Below are 19,989 nucleotides of genomic sequence, written 5' to 3'. Positions count from 1 at the left end.
GGTGATGATGGTACTTTTGGAGGATTTTTATGCAAATCATCCAGCGGAGTTGGGGATTGGGTATTACCCAATTTCAGTGTGAGTTTGGGTACAATGGAGGGTGGTGTTGTCACAGTAGAGGCGGTATTTGTTTCCTGTTCATTGCCCGAGCAGGAATTCACCGAAGATGATGGTGAAGATTTGGGTTTTCGTTCACTATTATCAGCCGCCTGGCCGCTGGACTCTTCCATGGCATGGCGTATTTTTTCCTTTTTCTTCTCCTTTTTCAGTTTCTTTAGCAAATCTTTTTCTTTGATTTTCATTTCAGCACCACCACCAGCCTCCATTAGAGTTGTGCTCGCTGCTCCTCCCACCATTAGCTGCTCCACCAGCCTCTCTTTACTGGGCGAGGAGGATTGTAGATATTTCTCGGCCCGGTCCTTGCTCTTTGTCTTGTCTTTTTTATCCTTTTTCTTCTTAATTTTACCCTCTTTGAGTTCCTTTTTGATTTTCTTGTGCTCCTTGCTGCGTTTCTTTTGTAGATCAAATATATTCGAGGATGAGGAGGTGGTGGTGGGGGAGTGATGGGAAGGAGATGCAGAAGTAGAACGGGAAGGAATGGCTGCGGTAATGGTGATATTATCAAATATTGTGGGTGCCGGAGCAGGACATGCATTGCCTCCTGCCTTATTGGAGGTGGAGGCAGAGGTCAGATTGGTGGTGGCACTGGCCGTCAAACTATTAAAGGGTATATTTTTGGCTGAATAAGCCATACCCGTTGTGCCAGATGTGAGAGGTATTAAATCCGCACCACCCGCTAATTTACTAACACCTGCTGATGACTCGGTTGGTTTGGTTTCGGGATTTATCAGACTGTGACTAAGGCTGGCCGTGGTCTTTTTGACCTGTTTCTTGAGCTTTTTCAATTCCTTGGTGGTGAGATCGGTTTCCATGTGACCTGTCAGGGATGTTACAGAGTGGGGGTTCAGTTTGGGAGGATTTGGCACAAACATATCATCCATATTGAACGTCGAGGAGGTGGGGACTGATGTTGGCTCAATGGTTTGTTGGTTACTTTTTACATTGGAATGACTGCCGGAATGAGAAGGTGCTGCAGGTCCTGTTACCGCAGCCGCTGGCTGACTTGTTTCATCCGAATCATCGGACACCTCAATGGGTTCATTATTCAGGGTAATTGGTGGCTGTTTCATCACACCGCCGCTGCTGTGTTTTTTGTTCATGGAAAAATCCAAACAGGTATCCTGGGGAGGTGGCGCATGACTATTGCCGCCACCCCTTCCCTTTACTGATGATTTGCTGACCTGCATATCAATGGGACTATCTTTGTTTTTCATCATCATCAACTGTTCGAAGGTGTTCAGCGACATACCACCACCTGGGGTATTGGGTATGGATTTGTTGGCATTGGAGGAGGAGGAGGCGTTGGAGGTTACACTCTCAGGTGTATGGCCGTCTGCCCCCAGTTTTTTTAATAAATGTTCCGAACTCAGTGATGTAGAAGAATTTCGCGGTTTGGGTGTTTTGGGCAGATCGTGAGAATCGGGTGTTTTTGAACTTCCCCCCGCCTCTGGAGAATCCTTGATAAGAAAGGCCGGCACCAGTGGTGCCACATTACAATAACTACGTTCCGTGGAAGGTGTACTGCTTGACTTCTTTTTGCCCATGGTTAAATCTTCAGTGCCGCCCAGGGTGGCGGTTGTTGGATTCTCTGTGCCACCGGATGTTGTTGTTGTTGTGTTTGGTTTTAAATTTGGAAATGGAAACATACCCTGGGGTATTAGAGGATTTTTCGGATTATTTGGAAATGCCCCGGCCAATCCTGGTGTGGGAAATATCCCTGTGGGTATAAGACCTGGCCGTGCGGTAAATGGAAACGGCAACATTGAGAGCATATTTGTGGGCAAATTGGGAAATGCTGGACGATTTGGTAACATAAATGGTTGGCCCATACCGGCTGCTGCCGCAGCTGCCATTGCCTCCATGCCATGCATTAGGCGTTTGGATGCAGCTGCCGCCGCCGCAGCAGCATTGCCCGGGGATTTTAGAGGTGAGGTGTTCGCCGAGGAGGAGGAGGATGCCTGAGCATGTTTAGGAGGAGGAAACAGCGATGAGGGTGAGGGCAACTGTTTGTTACCCATTAAACTGGTATCGACCGACAAATCATTAGCGGTTCCGGCGGGTGGCATGGGTGCTGGTTTAAGTACTGTATCCATACGCATTAATTTTTTATTTATATTTTGGATTTCTTCAGTGGTGGGTACGGAACCTGTTGCAGCTCCTCCACTTAACGAGGAGGTTGCTGGGGAGTTAGTGGCCGCCGCCATGGCCATTAAATCTTGTTTTAGCTGTTTATTCTTTTTCCTTTGTTCCTTGCGTTCCTTGGCCGCGGCCATAATCATCATCTGTTGTTGTAGCTGTTTATTTTGGGCCCATTCCATGGGATTCAGGGCCGTGGGGCCGGCATTGGCAAATAGCTGGGCCGCCGCCGTCATATTATCAAATGGTAAATTGCCCAAAGCATTGGCCAGCTCGGGAGGTAAGGGCATTTGTGGGTTAAATAGCTTCGGATCCATTTTCATTTTTTTACTTTTCTTGAGCAGACTGGCTGGCAATTGGCCAGGGATTTTCGGACTATTTTTACTGCCAGGTTTACGGCCACGTTTTTTGGGTTTATTTATAAGATCTTCAGGGGCAGTCGGAGGTGGAGCAGCAGCACCACTGGGTACTGGTAATTGGTTTGAAGGCTGTGCGGAAGATGTTGTTGTTGTGCCCAAGGGTTTTTCTCCAAACACCCTTTGCATGGGTGTGGTTAAATCTGTTGCAGTGCCACCGGGCGGTAGGGGTGTGGGGGGCTCATCATCTAAATTAATAATATCCGGAGGTTCATTTGTGGTCCCTGGTAGCGGGGGAAATAAATTACGTCCCACATTGGAGCCAGAGGAGGAGGTTAAGGGTCCTGGTGTTGGTGTTATTGCTGTACCAGCTGGCAAATTTATAAGGGAGAGAGGCGTGGGCGAAGCCGATGATTTGGGAGTTTTTTGTTTGGATATTTTTTTGAAAATATTCAATTTACTGCGATCCGGTTCATTGGATAATTTCATTTCTTTGCCATCGGATGTGAGTTGTCCAGGGATGAGGGTGGCTGTAGGTGTGGCTGGGGTTGTGGCATCTGCTCCTAGCAAATTTGGGGATTTTGTAGCCTCGTTTGCGGGTAATTGCCCAGAGGCCACTGGACTTATATGCGATGGCAAAGCTGGCTGCTGGCCACCAGGTGATAAACCTGAGGAGGATCCAGTTGGGGTCATTAAAAATCCAGATTTTGTTGGTGAAATACTTAAGGCCTCCGGTTTCATAGGGTTCTCTTCACCAGCTGGCAAATTCCCTCCCGCCACTGGGGCCTGGGCTGGAAAAAGTGGCACCAATGGGGGTGGCTGCTGCTGCTGTTGTAGTTGCATGGTATTTTTCTTCAACTTTTGTGCCTCCTGCATCATTTGCTGTTTAATTTGTTTCTGCCTTTGTTTGACGTGTTTCTTTAGCAATTTTTCCAGCTGCATTTTTTCCGGCCCCGGAGGCAACATTTGCAGTATATGAGGATTTAAAATTTTCATATGTTTATCCTTGATCATGATGTTACTTAGCAGCTCTGCCGGTATCTTGCCCTGCTTTGCCATTTTTTGTAACATTTTAATGTATTTTCGTTGAGTCTTCTCGGCCGGATCGAGTTTGCCGGTTTTCTCCGAGCCACGATTATCCATCATGGCAGCTTGGCTGCCGGATTGTTGCATTAGAGGAGGAGGCTTCAATTTCTTGGCCTTCTTTAGCAACATATTTGCATAATTATTGGGATTGATGTGATGCAGGGCAGGATTATTGTGGGCCATACCCATGGCCAATTGTTGTTGTTTCTTTTTACTCATTTTGGCCGCCGCCTTGGTGGGTGACAATGCCATGGGATTAATGAGGCGTTCTTTTTTATTAGTCATACCTCCAGCACCACCACCTCCCGGTTCATTGGGTTCGGTTTTCCGATTCATTTGATTGGCATTGAATTCGAATGATTTTTTCGTTTCCTTAGCCATGATTTTGTCTTTGTCTCTATCCTCAGATTTCAAGGTATCTGTGGTCATTGCTGTGGGTGTGGAATTCTGGGAACGTGAGGCTGGCCGGGAAACCACTGCAACGGGGGTGGGGACTCTAGGTGGTGGAGGTGGTGTGGGTGGTGGCGGTTCATCCAAACCCATTAATTTATCTACAACAAAAAAAGTCACCTTAAGGAGTACGAAATAAGTAAACACTACTCACCAATGATATCGGGCACAATTGCCTCGGGCATTTTGCCTTCTACAGCCGGTGATATGTAGCCACCAGTTGTCATTACCACACTGCTGACCTCACGGGTAACAGGTCTATCGCCATCCTCAAAATTTGAATTGTTTTTGAACAGAGATTGCAACGTGGACTTGTTGAGCACATTTTGATTGGCATTGCAGGCCACAGGATTTACATTCGATTCTAAAATCAACAACTCCATTAAACTACACTCCACACAAATCCCCTAAAAACCAACTTACCATTTGCATTATTTTGATCTCCCACCACAACATTTAAATTATTCGGATTTGGTTTGATATCCTCTCCAGCAGCAGCAGCACCCTCACTGCCATCACCACCCGTACCATTCATATTATTATTATTGTTTGAAGTTGATGGTACAACAGCCGTATCATTTGCCGGGAGTTGTGTGACTTCAGCTGGCAACATTGGCGGCAGGTGATCATGTACATGTACCGGCCTTGTCAATACCTCCTTGCTGCCAGGCTTCAAGAAATTTAAACATGAATTTTTACGGGCGGGAAATTTCGGAATTTCCATGGCAAATGGTACTGGTTCCACATTATTAATATAATCCAATAGCTCGGTAACATTTACATTAATGCTATTCAATGTCAATGTCACGTCGTCTAAATTGGCTTCTGTGCGATTATCTAAAAAGCAACAACAACACAAACAAAAACAATATGTATCATATAGAAGATCAGATCGGATCAAATGAAATGACATGGTTGCTTACAGTGTTCTACTTGTCGCCGCAGATCACGCGTAAATTCCTTTAGAAACTTGTCCAGTACATCTTGCAGCAGTTCCAGTGGTGCCGTTTGTGTGGCATTGTAACCAATTGTTTGGCAAATTTGGGCAACAGCAACACGTAAGACTTCTTTCATATATCCATCCATTTTTCTTACCCACACTTATGTTATTTTCGTTTTAAGTTATTTTCTTTCCCCTTTAATTTTTTTACAATTATTTCAATGCATTTTGTTGAATACGTTTTTTCTTTTAAGAACTTTTTACAGCGTTTTATGCAAAAAATGAATAATTTTCTCAAGAATTGAGCTGCTGATGAAGATTGTGTGTATACTTATTTATTGAACAGTATAAATGATTCTGTGAAATGATCGAACAGGACTCTTTCCAGTTCCATAAGTTCATTTAAATGAATGCAGTAAAGTGCCTGCGTGTTCAACCTTTTATATTGATTGTGAATACTTCAAAATCTTCACATATTTTTCAGTTTTTCTTTTTTTTGTTCTTCTCTTTCTCTTTTTTCACGGATGATATGAAAAATGATAAGAAAAACTTATAAAAATACTTAAAGATAACTTTCTAATAAAATCAAAAAAGAACCAATATTTGAATTTGTTAATGAAACGATTCGCGGAAATAATTGAATAGAACTTTTCACAGTTCCTTAAGTTCATTTAAATGAACACCGTCAACATGACAGCTGTTCAACAATTGACATTGGTTGGTGGTTATTTTGAAGTACGTACATACATATTTTTCAGTTTTTTCTTTTGTTGTTCTACTCTTTAACTTCTTCCACGGATAATGTAGAAATTGAGAAAAACAAAAAAAAGCGTTGAAACGCAATTAATGTTATATATATATCTTTTTAATTGAAACAAAAACACAAAAAACACATTTGCAATTATTAATGAATGAGTAGAATTTAATAATTCACGCTAATAATCAAACGGTTCTACTTTCAGTTCCTTAAGTTCATTTAAATGAACGCCGTTAACCATTAACCATCTGTTCAAACCATTGCCTTGATATAGTAAACAACAACAATTCAACAATTAACTGGGAAAAATGTTAAAAAATTGTTTTCTACCCGTGAATTACAATAAACCAACAAAAATTTGTGGTGAAATAGTATATCAAAGCTTTGACGAATTCATATTTACATGTAAATTGTGTAAAATTAAAATATTTGATTATTTCGATTTTGTACAACATCTGAAAGATGCCCATGAAAGTGAGTTGCTGGGAGAGGTCAGCAAGAGCAATAATGACCAATCAACCCAATCATCGTCATTATTTAAAAACGAACCTGTGGAGGAAATTGAAGAAATACACTATATTTTAAAACGTAGTGCGAGTGTTTCTTCAAACAATGACCAGCAGGTAGGCATATCAACAATGGATTATCCTGATGAAGATCCATTTAACGATGATGGCAATGATTGTAATAATGATAATGAGGATGATGAAGGAGGCAAGCAGGAAGACAACGACAGAGATTCTATGGATACAGATGATGCAGAAGAAAACGAAGCTAAAAGTATATTAAGATCTGAACGTAAGCCCAAAGAATTCACCTGTGACACTTGTGAAAAGAATTTTACCAGCAAACGTAATCTGAATTTGCACATAAAAATGTCACACCTAAGAGATAGGCCCTACAAATGTGATTACTGTGACAAATCGTTTTTCGACAACACTACTTTGCAGAATCATATTGCCCAACATACCGGCTATGCTTGCCCGACATGCCATAAATCTTTCACGACTAAACGTAATTTAAAACGCCACTCCTTTACGCACATCGAAACCAAGGAATTCGTATGTCCAGTGGAAAATTGTGGTAAAGCTTTTTCTAGTCAGATTTTTCTCAAAGAGCACGAACGTACACACAAAACCGATGTACTTATATGCGAGGAATGCGGATATAAATGTCGCAAAAGGGCATATTTGATTGTACATAAACGCAATCATACTGGCGAGAAACCGTTTGCTTGTGAATTATGTGATCGTCGGTTTGGGTCGAAACCCCTGCTGAATGAACACATTGCCACGCATGACGCGGGTCGAAATCATATCTGTGATGTTTGTGGAAAAGGTTTTAACCGACCGAAGGCCCTATATCATCATAAACATTTGCATTTGGGTATCAAGAAGTACGTGTGTAAAATATGTAATCAAGCCTATGCCCAGGCGGCAGGTTTGTCGGCCCACATGCGGAAACATCGTGAAGAATCGGGTATATTTTCGAATGAGATCTCTACACATTTAAATGTGAATACTCATTTTAATAATTTGTAATAAGTTAAAATAATTATATATAAGAAAATATAATTTAAATTTAAAAAAATAAATTAAAATTTTTACTCCTATAAATTTTTTTTATATATTTTTTAATTGTTGCAGTGTTTTCCCGGGTTCAACAAAAGAGAAGAATATATTTTCTGATTTTGACATGTACCCACTTCAGTTCCTTTAGTTGTATGGGTTTTATTTACATTTTTTAATTCCCTCCTAACAATATCCCCAAAAGAAATCAAACAAAATCCAATAATCTATAGACACATACATACATTTATTTAACAAACTTATGACAAATTATTATTAAAAATAGTATTTACATTTAATGGATTAGAGAGCTCATTTGAAAATATACCCGATTCTTCGCGATGCTTACGCATATGCGCTGACAGCCCCGCAGCCTGGGCATATGCCTGATTGCATATTTTACACACATACTTCTTGATGCCCAAATGCAAATGTTTATGATGATACAGAGCTTTCGGACGATTGAAACTTTTTCCACACACATCACAGATATGATTACGTTCCGTTTCGTGGGCGGCCATGTGTTCCTTCAGTAGGGATTTCGAACCAAACCGACGATCACATAATTCACAAGCAAACGGTTTCTCGCCCGTGTGTTTGCGTTTATGTACAACCAGAGATTCCCGTTGTCGACATTTATAGCCACATTCCTCGCATATAAGTACATCGGCTTTGTGCAGACGTCCATGCTCCCTTAGAAGAACTTGATTGGAAAATGCTTTGCCACAATTTTCAACGGGACACACGAATTCCTTGGTTTCGATGTGCAAATACGAATGGCGTTTCAAATTACGTTTAGTTGAAAAGGTTTTATGGCATGTCGGACAATCATAGCCGGTATGTTGGGCAATGTGATTCTGCAGGGTATTGTTGTCGAAAAACGATTTGTCACAGTAATCACATTTGTAGGGCCTATCTCTTAGGTGTGACATTTTTATGTGCAAATTCAGATTACGTTTGCTGGTAAAATTCTTTTCACAAGTGTCACAGGTGAATTCTTTGGGCTTACGTTCAGATCTTAATATACTTTTAGCTTCATTTTCTTCTGCATCATCTGTATCCATAGAATCTCTGTCGTTGTCTTCCTGCTTGCCTCCTTCATCATCCTCATTATCATTATTACAATCATTGCCATCATCGTTAAATGGATCTTCATCAGGATAATCCATTGTTATGTCTACCTGCTGGTCATTGTTTGAAGAAACACTCGAACTACGTTTTAAAATATAATGTATTTCTTCAATTTCCTCCACAGGCTCTTTTTTAAATAATGATGATGATTGGGTTGATTGGTCATTATTGCTCTTGCTGACCTCTCCCAGCAACTCACTTTCATGGGCATCTTTCAGATGTTGTACAAAATCGAAATAATCAAATATTTTAATTTTACACAATTTACATGTAAATATGAATTCGTCAAAGCTTTGATATAAGATTTCTCCACAAATTTTTGTTGGTTTATTGTAATTTACGGGTAGAAAAAAACAATTTTTTAACATTTTTCCCAGGTTAATTGTTGAATTGTTGTTGTTTACTATATCAAGGCAATTGTTGAACAGGCAGTCAGGTTAATGGCGTTCATTTAAATGAACTTAATGAACTGTAAAACGGTCCGTTTCATCATTTTCGTGAATCGTGTTATTCAACTCATTCATTAATAATACCAAATATTTTAACTTTTTGTTTAGTCCTGATTTATATTAGGCGAGTTTCCTTGCGGCAATTTTTATCGTTCTCTTTTGAACTTGCTCCATGCGTCTATACAAGGCAATTCGGTTTCCAAAATATTTTTTTATTTGTTGTTTTTCACATTTAAATACATATAAAATGTCAACAAATCCGAAATACACAAAACGAATTGCCAGAAAATTGTCGGTACGAGCAATTTTTTTTCATTTCTATACCCCTTGCCCCTCTCTCCTACAAACAAAGACTTGCCGCAAGTAAACTCGCCTAATCTAAATCAAGACTTATTTTTATTTGTATTTATTTTATTTATTTATTTTATTTATTTATTTAATTATCCAGTAATACAAAAGCCTTCATGGCCAAAAAATATATTACATAGTTAATAAACCTGAAATAATTTTAACATTTTTCTATTATTCTATTATTGGCTCCCCAGCCTTTATTTACATTAAAAAATTTTTTAAACAGATCTACAGTATTAAAATTAATTGGCAAAACATTACCCAAGTTTCATATTGATGCTTCGGACTAAAAACAGTATTTTAAGCAATTTTTCGTTATTGGCTCATATTAAATAATACTACAAGGACAAGTGCATTCTAAGTTTTAAACGGAATGCATTGTTAGAGTGTGAGAATATGCGCAATTCTATAGGTAAATAGTTCCAGCATCGAGCAACCCGAACAACAAAACATCTTTCGAAACACCGATTATGTATATGTGGTATTATTAATTGGGTATTTCTACTTGAGTGAGAGAAAGTAAATAAATTACACAACTGCTTAGGGAATCCCGTTTTTATAATTTTATAGAAGTGTGTTAAGTTACGGAAATCAATAAATTTTCTAAACGAACAACCTAAAAAGTTTTTAACAAAATGGGAAATATGTTCACGTAACTTAATGTTATATACAAATCTGGAAATCATATTCATAATTTTCTGTAATTTAATAATGTTGTAATCAGATGTGCCAGATACCACTTCCAAAGCATACAAAATGCTTGGCATTAGAAGTGCATGTGCCATTTTTATTTTAACCCATTTTGGTAAAAATATGCTCACGCTGTGCAACTTCCGTAGAACATAGTAGACTTTAGATTGAACAACATCAATATGGGAGTCAAAATTTAACTTGTTATCTAATAATAATCCCAAACATTTATGTCTATCTACTATATCAACGCCTGATTGACCTACTAAGATATTGATATTAGGCACTTGAGCACCAAAGATAATTGCCTTTGTCTTATTTGGGTTAATATATAATGAATTATCCTGAGTCCATCTTAACGTCCGTTCCAAACATGCATTTATTCCATTCTCAAGGTCATACATTTTATATCGATCTGAATTAAACATAAGGAACACATCATCAGCAAATATGTGCAATGAACATGTATTGAGATCCAAGTATTCTAACAAATCGTTCATATACATTATAAAGAGTAATGGTCCCAATACCGATCCTTGCGGAACTCCAGAATCTAATGATATAATGGTAGATGATATCCCATTTAACTCAACAAACTGCTTTCGGTCATTTACATAAGACATTATAAGTTTACATGCAGAAAATGAGAAATTAAACTTATTTTTAAGCTTGCGAATCAGCACCTCATGATTAATCGAATTGAATGCTTTCGACAAATCAAGAGAAACCAATGCACTAACTCGATTGAAATTACTGTGACATCTGATAGTGTCAGTTAAGTGTAAGAGTAATGATGTTGTGCTATGGCCCGCACGAAAAGCATATTGCTCATCAATAAATTTGCTCCTTGTACTCAAGAGAATTTGATTTTTCATTATATGTTCGCAAACTTTGGAAATAACTGGAAGAATTGAGATTGGCCGCAAATCATCAGCATCACGAACTGTGGAAACCTTAGGAATTGGTACAACGCGGGCAATCTTCCACGAAGTGGGAAATACTGATTTAGTCAAAATTATGTTAAACAAATCCAAAATCAGCCCTGACACATGCGGAAATATAAGTTTTAAAAATTCCACAGATATTTTATCAACTCCCACCGACTTGGATTTGATTTTACCTAGGGCAATAGCAATGTCATCAGTAGTAATACATGAGAAGGAAAAAGAATGGTCTTGATCATTAAAGGATTGCAAATTCAAATTACCATAGCTATTTGATAACCCACTTGAGGCAAAACAATTATTGACCGTTTCTGCATCAAGTCCACTCAATACGTTATCATCTCCAATGCAGCCATGATTTCGAAGAATTCTCCATAAACTTCTAGAGTCTACATTTTTAAAAGTTTTCATATAATAACTACGCCGCTTCTTTCGAATTACATTTTTCACCTTATTTCGATATATACAAAATATAGCCCAATTATACGGGGTTTGGTCTTCCAAATAAGCTCTATAAGATAAATCCCTTAAGTTTTTCGCTGCTAAAATGCTCCTCGAACTCATCCAATTATCGTCTTGTAATAAAATGCGCCTACGAACAACCGGAACATTTTTATACAGATTATCAATAAGCTCAGATAATATTGAGCATTTTTCATCAACATCATAAGTTACATTGAAGCTTGTATAGTTAAAGTTGGACAGACATTGAAAAACACCATCCCAATTTATATTCCTTAAGTCATGAAACTCTACCACTTCTTCAAACGAATTGATTTCAAGATCAATACATGCCACAATTAATGAATGGTGCGATATAGCAGGACATTGTACTTGGCAAGAATGATTTACAATTGAGCTATCACTAAAGAGCATGTAATCAATTAGTGAGGAACTCCGATGGGTCACATCAAAATGTGTGGGCTTAGAATTATGTAGGATACCTAAATTTAGTCGAAGGCACATAGACCTCATTAGTGAAGCACGTGAAATATTGAAAAGGTCGCAATTAAAGTCTCCAACCACTATAATATTGGTGTAAGTCAAAAATAAGTCGCGGTGCACATCTTCAAAGACAGACACGTCACCCACAGGAGGTAAATAAGCTACACCAAACAAAATTTTTGTAGCTCCGGAATAAAGTTCTATGAAAAGCGATTCACACTTCCCAGCAATGGAGGATTTAAATACTAATTTATGTCGAAGTTTTCTTGAAACATAAATCCCAACTCCCCCACCTCTGGAATATCTACGATCATTCCTATAAAATTTAAAGCCCAGCATATTCACCGCACAAGTTGAAACATCGGACTTCAACCACGTTTCAGTAATTCCAATAACATCCAAAAGTGAACCACACAGGATTGACTTCAATTCATTAAACTTAACGGAGTAAGTTGAAGGTCTCATACTCTGACAATTTATGTGACCTATTTTAAATTTATTGTCCCAAGGCTCCAACATTGATTTTATGGAAATGTCACTGCCAACTACAGATCCCATATTTAAGTCAAAATACATCATATATAAGTAACATAAATAAAGTGGGGAACCAACGAACAATCAAAATATTACCATAATAATCCATTCATACTTAATTGACAACTAATCAAATTTAATTAAAAAACAGATGCTTATATTTATTTTATATTAGATCATTTATCAAGATTCAGTCGGTGTCCCGACATAACATGCCCTACATCGCATTTTTTATTCATATTTCAATTCTTATTTTTTGGGATAATTTTAGAAATAGGGATAGTAAGCAGACAAACCAAAATGTATTTACAATATTATTTAACTTAAAACATTACGAAATTAAAGTGTATGACTTGACAAATGTAGTAAATGACGGACAAAAAGTATACGGACGGACGGACGGACTTACCGATGTAGGCCATATGTAATGTTCAATTTATCATAAAAAAGCTTTTATAGGAAGATATATAACTTCATTACAACTAATGTTCGTCCAAGGTAGAGCCGGCATTGATAAGAAGTAAGTTACATTGTTCAAGGCTACAAACATCATTCCTTCCATCCGGGAAAAACAGTTTTGCTTTGAGGCTGTCAGAATTGAATAATTTAAACTTGATAATACACCCCTTTCGAAGCAGTTTTCTACACGTTGAATTCAATCTTGCTGCAGCTGGTGAATAATGGTCGTTTAAGTACACACGTTTATTAATATCACTGCCCTGACCGCTCACAAGATCACAAATTTTAAGATTACGTGTTGCAAAATATTCTTTCATAATATCATCACGCACTTGCACCGAATTGAATTTAATCAGGACCAGGTTACGATTGTGCATATAACAAACATGATTTACTTCGTTCCTGGACAATGATATCTTAAAAATTGCAGCCAACTTTATCGCAATATCAGCAAGGTCTGTGATATTTCCAGGTAAACCGCTGACTAAAATATCTCCTCTGTTGAGCCTCCGGTACAAGACATTGTTCTCAAATTCCAATGACGTAATTCTCTTAGAATATGAAGAATCAATTTTATCGATACGCTGATTGCAATCAAGAATATCTTTTTTCATTTCATTCAAACAGGAGCTCATCTCAGTTTTAATTTCATCAAGTACTCGTTTAATGGAGGTTTGTTCCAATTGATTGTGTTTAAAAAAATCATCAAATTTTTTGTTCAGTGATCGCAGATCTTCAGCAACACCATCCTGGCTATCACTGCCATTTAGTCTAGTTTCGCATTCGACACATATAAACAAAGATTTTTTTATCGCTTTAAGCGCTAGAAGTTCACTTTCGGAAATCTTTCCACACAACGGATGGAACCATTGGGAGCAGATTCTGCATTTAATACTGCCACTTTTTCCAATATTTTCTTTGCAAGCTCCACAAGTTATCTTGGCAGCACCAGGCATTATCAAAATGTAAACAAAACCGAAAGCAGGCAAAAAACAGCAACGAATTAACTGACAAAGAGAACCCAACAACAGTTACGGGAATATTCAGCAATGTAAACCACAGTCGCTTCGGCAACGAAATTAAAGTTGCATTTATTTTTATTTAGAGTTCTTTTACAGGAAAAACTTTACTTTTCTTGGGATTTGTACAATAAATGTAAAAATGTTTCGCAAAAATTACTGATCTAATACAAGTTTAAGCGCGAAATTAAGATAATTTGATTAGCTGTCACGCAACACACGTTTATTCAGGCATAGCGTTGCCAGCGAGCATTCGAGCATATTTGTTATTTTTAAGAATTCTTACAAGTTTTTCATAATAACTTTTACATTGTTCGTGGACGAAGAAAATGGAGAATTACAGAAAACCGGATATAGTATGTATATACTTCAAAATAACCGTCCAGCAATGTCTATGATTGAACAGCTAACAGGTTAACCGCGTTCATTTAAATGAATTTAACTGTGAGAAGTTCCATTTCATCATTTCACGAAATCTTTTCTTCTGGGGCATAAACAATTTCATATATGTAATTTTTTACTAAAAAGGCAAAAACGTCTATTTAGAAAAAAGTACAACATATTTTTATTACATTTTTACTTTATCGGTGGTAAAAGAAAGTAGAAACAAATGAATATATTTCAAAATAATCGACAACCAATGTCTATGGTTGAACAGCTTAACAGCGTTCACTCAAATGAACTTGAGAAACAACAAAAAATATTCCCATTAGTTCAGTTCAGTGAATCATTTCTACAGTTCATTCATTAACAATAGCAAATACATTTTTTTGTTTTTACCGAATAGAAAAAAGTTATTTTTTAGAATTTTTACAAGTTTTTTGTATTAAGTTTTTTTTATTATCCACAGAGGAAGAGAGTAGGGCACACATTAATATGAATATACATGACGATAAGCGACAACCTCCAGTTCAGGCCATAAAGCAATTATCACGAGATGAAGATGATGACGATGAAATGGAAAGGATTCCACGGCCTCCACCTCCGGTGGCGGCAAGAATGCGTTCACAGCAACAGCACTCGCACTCACTGAATTCTCGTGCCAGTTCCATGACCGAAGACCATGAACCAGATTCCCGTTACGAGTGTGCCATTTGTATGAATTGGTTAAATGAACCAGTTTTAACATCGTGCGGTCATCGCTTCTGTAAGGCATGTCTGCACTCTTGGCTGCGAAATAAAAGCCAATGGTGTCCCATGGATAATAAGAAAATTAGCGAAAAAGATATTTTTCCCGATAATTACACCAAACGTGAAATCGAACAGATAAGCTTGAAATGTCCCAATCTGAATATGGGCTGTGAGTTTGTGTCATCCCCCTTGGAAATGGAACGTCACAAATATAATTGTCCCTATCGTGGTGATGATGAGCCAAGCGAAGAAAAATGCCCCTTTGCCAGTATTAAGTGTGAATTTGTCGGACGACCAGAGACAAATGCTTTGGAGGTACATCTAAAAGAGGATATGCCACATCATTTGCAGTTGATGTTGAGGAGTCTGCAAAATACTGCCATATCTACATGGAATGCACCTCAGAAGCCACAAAAATCGGGTGGTCAGACAAATGGACATGTGGCTGGGGGAGGTGCCAGTGGGGTGCCACCACCCCCGCCACAATATGCCAATGGGGCGGAAGAGCAATTAATACAGGCTATGTATCAACGTATTGTGGTATTGGAACAAAGGGCCTGTGAGCAGGATGTTAAAATCGAAAATCTAACCAAACAGTTGTCTACCCAACGAACACAGGTGGATCCACGCTATTCCATGGGCACGATACTCTGGGAAATTACTAATTTCCATAATCTCATTGAACATTTGCGTGCAAATACCAATAATTTGGTATATTCCCGTGAATGTTATACCTCGCCGTATGGCTATAAGTTTTGTGCACGCCTCAATATCCAACCGAAAAATCCGCAACTTTTAAGTTTACACGTCCATTTGATGCAATCGGAAAATGATCATCATTTGGAATGGCCATTCATTGGACGCATTAAGCTGTGTATGGTCCATCCAAGAGATATGAAATTGTCGCAGCATGATACGATTATGACCAAGCCGGAGATATTGGCATTTCATCAGCCGAAGGAGAGGATTAGTACAAGGGGTTTTGGTTTCGTAGAATATGCCAATATAACGGAAATGATCAAGAGGGGATTTTGTGAAGATGACCGTTTGCTAATTAAGATACAAATTAATATGGTTTAGGGAGGACGAAAGTAAATTCAATCATGCCACCAGGTTTTGGATATTAAATGCTATTTAAGTATTTAAAAAAGAAATGAACCTCACATGTTAGGGTGGGTAGGTTTAGCAAGAATTTTATTTTCATTTTTTTTTTATTAATTTATTTTTTTTTTATTAAAAATAATTAGAATGGCAAGAAGGAAGACGGAGTATCAAAGAGACAAAATACGAATTATTATACCCCATATGTCATTTGAGGTTCATTGTTTGTTTTTGGCAAATTTGAAAGCCCAATATTGAATTAAATTTGTTCCACACTGAAGATTACCTCCGAAATATGAAAACAAATGATTATTTGCATTTAATAATTCTAAAGGAAACCCAATCGAAATTCACATTCCATATTTTTTTACTATATGAAAATAATGGCTAATTTAATTTGTTTTGATGAGAGAAAGAAAGGCAAGTTAAATGATTTCTATTTGAAAAAAAAAAACATTTTTTTAATTATTTTATATTTTGCAGATATATTGCAAGCAATAAATAAACATCGCATACCAACTAAATTTTCTCTGGCAGCATTTGTTTTACAAAAGTCTTCCCAATTCAACACACAAGAAAACAAAAATCTCAAGACCCACAAAATAAAGGACTTGAATATGAAAAAAAGCAAAGAAATAAAATACAGGAATTTTTTATTTGAATAAACAATTTCAAATATGAAACAAAAACTCACACATTCCCTTAAATACTATTATATAATCTAAATGTAATAATACAGTACTAACAAAATCATGCATAGTCTTGAACAGATATGTATTTTTATGTAGTTTAAAATAGCATTTTTATTTTTTTTTAGATTATATTTCTTTTTTAAGATATTTTCAACGACTATGTATGTACATACTATCACTATCTCACAATTATCCTCTTAGATACTAGACTTAAGAAACTACACAATTAAAAAAAAATATTTAATTTTATTAAAAAATAAATAAATAATTTTATTTAAAAAAATATGTATTATTTAATTTTTGTTGTATCATATAATTTATATTATAAAACTATTTTTTTAAATATATTTTTTACATTTGTTTTATAATTATTTTCATTAAGAAAAAAAATGTTATGTTTTTATCACAATCATATAAATGTACTGTACGGTAAAATGTTTGCCAAAAGAAAACATGTATTAAAAAAATATGCATACAAATAAAGAAACAAAAATATTTATGTTACATATAAATAAAGTTAATATTTTTTGTATAGGTTATGTAGGTTAGGGGGGTTTTCAATTTGCTAAATTTCTCATGTATTACTACATTTTAGGGGAAAGGGATCAATTGAGGAAATGATCTACACTAATTTTTACTATGGGTCTCAGAAGAAAATAAATTTCTAACTATACTATTTCTATAAGAAAAAATCCATTTAAATTTCTTTACTTACAAATAGGTTATGCAGGTTAGGAGTTTTTTTTTTTTCGATTTTGCAATTTTTTCATGTATTCCTTCATTTTAGAGCAAAGGGATCAATGGAGGAATTCATCTACACTAAATTTCACTATAAGTCTCAGAAGAAACGAATCATATAGCTATTATATTTCTATAAGAAAAAATCCATTTAAATTTGGGTTCTTACAAAAACGTTATTTAGGTTATGAAGTTTTTCATTTTGTTAAATTTCTCATATATTACATCATTTTAGGGGAAAGGGATCAATGGAGGAAATATTCTACATCAAATTTCATTATGGGTCTCAGAAGAAACGGAACTAAAAGTTTAAATTTGTTCACTTACAAAAAGGTAATGTAGGTTAAGAGGTTTTTCGATTTGGCGATTTTTTCATGTATTCCATCATTTTAGAGGAAAGGGACCAATGAAGGAAATATTCTACATCAAATTTCACTATGGGTCTCAGAAGAAACGAATCATATAGCTATTATATTTCTGTAGGAAAAATAACAGTTTAAATTTGTTTACTTGCAAATAGGTTATGTAGGTTAGGAGGTTTTCTCCATTGGCAAAATTCTCATGTATTACTTAATTTTAGGAGAAAGGCATCAATGTAAGAAATATTCTACATCAAATTTCACTATGGGCCTCAGAAGAAATGGAACTTGTAGCTATTGTTATTATATAAGAAAAATAACTATTTAAATTTGTATAGGTTATGTAGATTTTTGAAGGTTTTTTCAATTTGGTAAATTTTCCATATATTCCTTCATTTTTGGGGTATGCATCCAATGGCGGAATTATTCTACACAAATTTTCACTATAGGTCTGCGAACAAAAAAATTTTCTAATTTCAATCTATATATCTAGGAAGTTGTTTTATTTTAAGAAAAAGGGGAGGGGGAGTTAATTGTTTTTTTTTTCTTTAACACCATACGTTAAATGACTCTTCAAAATGTCCATTATTTGATTTATTTATTAAAAGTTAATCTAATCTAATTACTATTGTCATAACAAGAATAAAAAAACATAAGTTTTGATAGCTACCGTCTATGGTCAGTAGTAGTTCTTCAAATAATCTAATCACCAAAGTTTTTTATATTTAAATAAATGCCATTATATTCTAAAATATTTGATTAGTCTCATTTGAAATTAGCGAAATGAAGACATTGGTGTTGGGTGTTTGTGTGATTATTGGTGTGGGTTAGTTTTATTTTCAATTTTGCAAATTCAGTAAGTAATAATTTCAAATATTTTTTCCAGCTCTTGTTAGCTCATCACCCTTACGAAGCAGTAGCTTGGATTTAATTGAAAATCGTGCCACGGGTAATGTGAAATTTTATCTCTATACCCAAAGTAATCCCAATACCGCACAACAATTGTTCATCAACAATGAAGAATCCGTGAAGAAATCAAATTTTGAAAAAACCAGGCCCACAAGGTGTGATATTAAATTTTATTAAAATTTTTATAAAATATTGATTTAAGAACTATTCATTTCCAGAATTATCATTCATGGCTGGGGTGGTTCATATACCTCAACACCAAACAAACCCATACGTGAAGCCTACCTATCCAAGGATAACTACAACATTATTTCCGTCGATTGGAATGAATATTCCAAATTGAATTATGTTTCAGCACGCGCCAAGGTCCCCTTGGTGGGTGAGGATGTGGCCGAATTCATTGATTTCCTTAATGAAAAAATTGGCATGAGTTTTGGCAATTTAGTGGTGATTGGCCATAGTTTGGGTGCCCATGTTGCTGGGTATGCGGGTAAAAATGTCAAACGTGGCCAATTGCCAGCAATTGTCGGCTTGGATCCCGCTTTTCCCCTATACAGCTATGAAAATACAGCCACCCGTTTGGCCAGCACCGATGCGAAATATGTTCAGACCATTCAGACAAATGGCAATGTCAAGGGTTTCCTTAAACCCATTGGTAGTGCTTCGTTTTATGCCAATTGGGGTCGTTTGCAGCCGGGTTGTGGTACCGATTTGGATGGTAGTTGTTCACATGGACGTTGTGTGCACTACTATGCTGAAGCCATACGTGGCTACTCCTTTGCTCCCATCTATAAGTGTAAAAGTTATGATGATATTTTGGACAAAGATGGCTGCACGGAAGTGGATGCAAGTGCTCAAATTGGTGATCCCATGCAAATTAAACGGGTCGATGGTATTTTCAATTTTAAAACAAATAGTGAAGCACCCTATGGCCATCTAAGTGATAGGTCTTAAGGGGAAGATAGGAAAAAATAAATAAATGAAAATATAAACCGATATAACTAAGGTTAATTTCATTAATTTATATATATATATATATATACATTAACAATTTTTAGGTTATTATCATACATTTTTCCGCTAAATGCAATTTTGATCCAGAATAATATATTTTAGGTGGATAA

General features: G+C 36.4%; 2 protein-coding genes across 2 annotated transcripts; one reads left to right on the top strand and one right to left on the bottom strand.

The window, feature by feature from the left end:
• The first annotated feature begins 6,153 nt into the window (after positions 1 to 6,153).
• Positions 6,154 to 7,533, top strand: LOC133328532 (zinc finger protein 660-like). The gene is made up of 2 exons (XM_061537095.1): positions 6,154 to 7,359; positions 7,492 to 7,533. Exons 1-2 carry the CDS (start codon positions 6,154 to 6,156, stop codon positions 7,531 to 7,533), a joined length of 1,248 nt encoding a protein of 415 aa, XP_061393079.1.
• Positions 7,534 to 7,588: 55 nt separating this feature from the next.
• On the bottom strand, positions 7,589 to 8,582 carry LOC133328531 (gastrula zinc finger protein XlCGF62.1-like). Its single transcript, XM_061537094.1, has 2 exons — positions 7,742 to 8,582; positions 7,589 to 7,599 (listed from the first exon to the last, which is right to left on the bottom strand). Exons 1-2 carry the CDS (start codon positions 8,580 to 8,582, stop codon positions 7,589 to 7,591), a joined length of 852 nt encoding a protein of 283 aa, XP_061393078.1.
• Between the last annotated feature and the right edge of the window lie 11,407 nt (positions 8,583 to 19,989).

Source organism: Musca vetustissima, unplaced genomic scaffold, assembly GCF_032173495.1.
Source record: "Musca vetustissima isolate MV318-11 ecotype Yass unplaced genomic scaffold, APGP_CSIRO_Mvet_v1 utg3263, whole genome shotgun sequence".
NCBI lineage: Eukaryota > Metazoa > Arthropoda > Insecta > Diptera > Muscidae > Musca > Musca vetustissima.
The sequence above is the reverse complement of the archived record's forward strand: the minus strand, read 5'-3'. Positions and strand labels throughout refer to the sequence as shown.

Bases quoted from the DNA above. Each gene is read 5' to 3' on its own strand.
- LOC133328532 (XM_061537095.1), top strand. From the start codon at position 6,154: ATGTTAAAAAATTGTTTTCTACCCGTGAATTACAATAAACCAACAAAA. The intron at 7,360-7,491 runs GTGAATACTCAT...TAATTGTTGCAG, and splicing joins AGATCTCTACACATTTAAAT to TGTTTTCCCGGGTTCAACAA.
- LOC133328531 (XM_061537094.1), bottom strand. From the start codon at position 8,582: ATGGATTATCCTGATGAAGATCCATTTAACGATGATGGCAATGATTGT.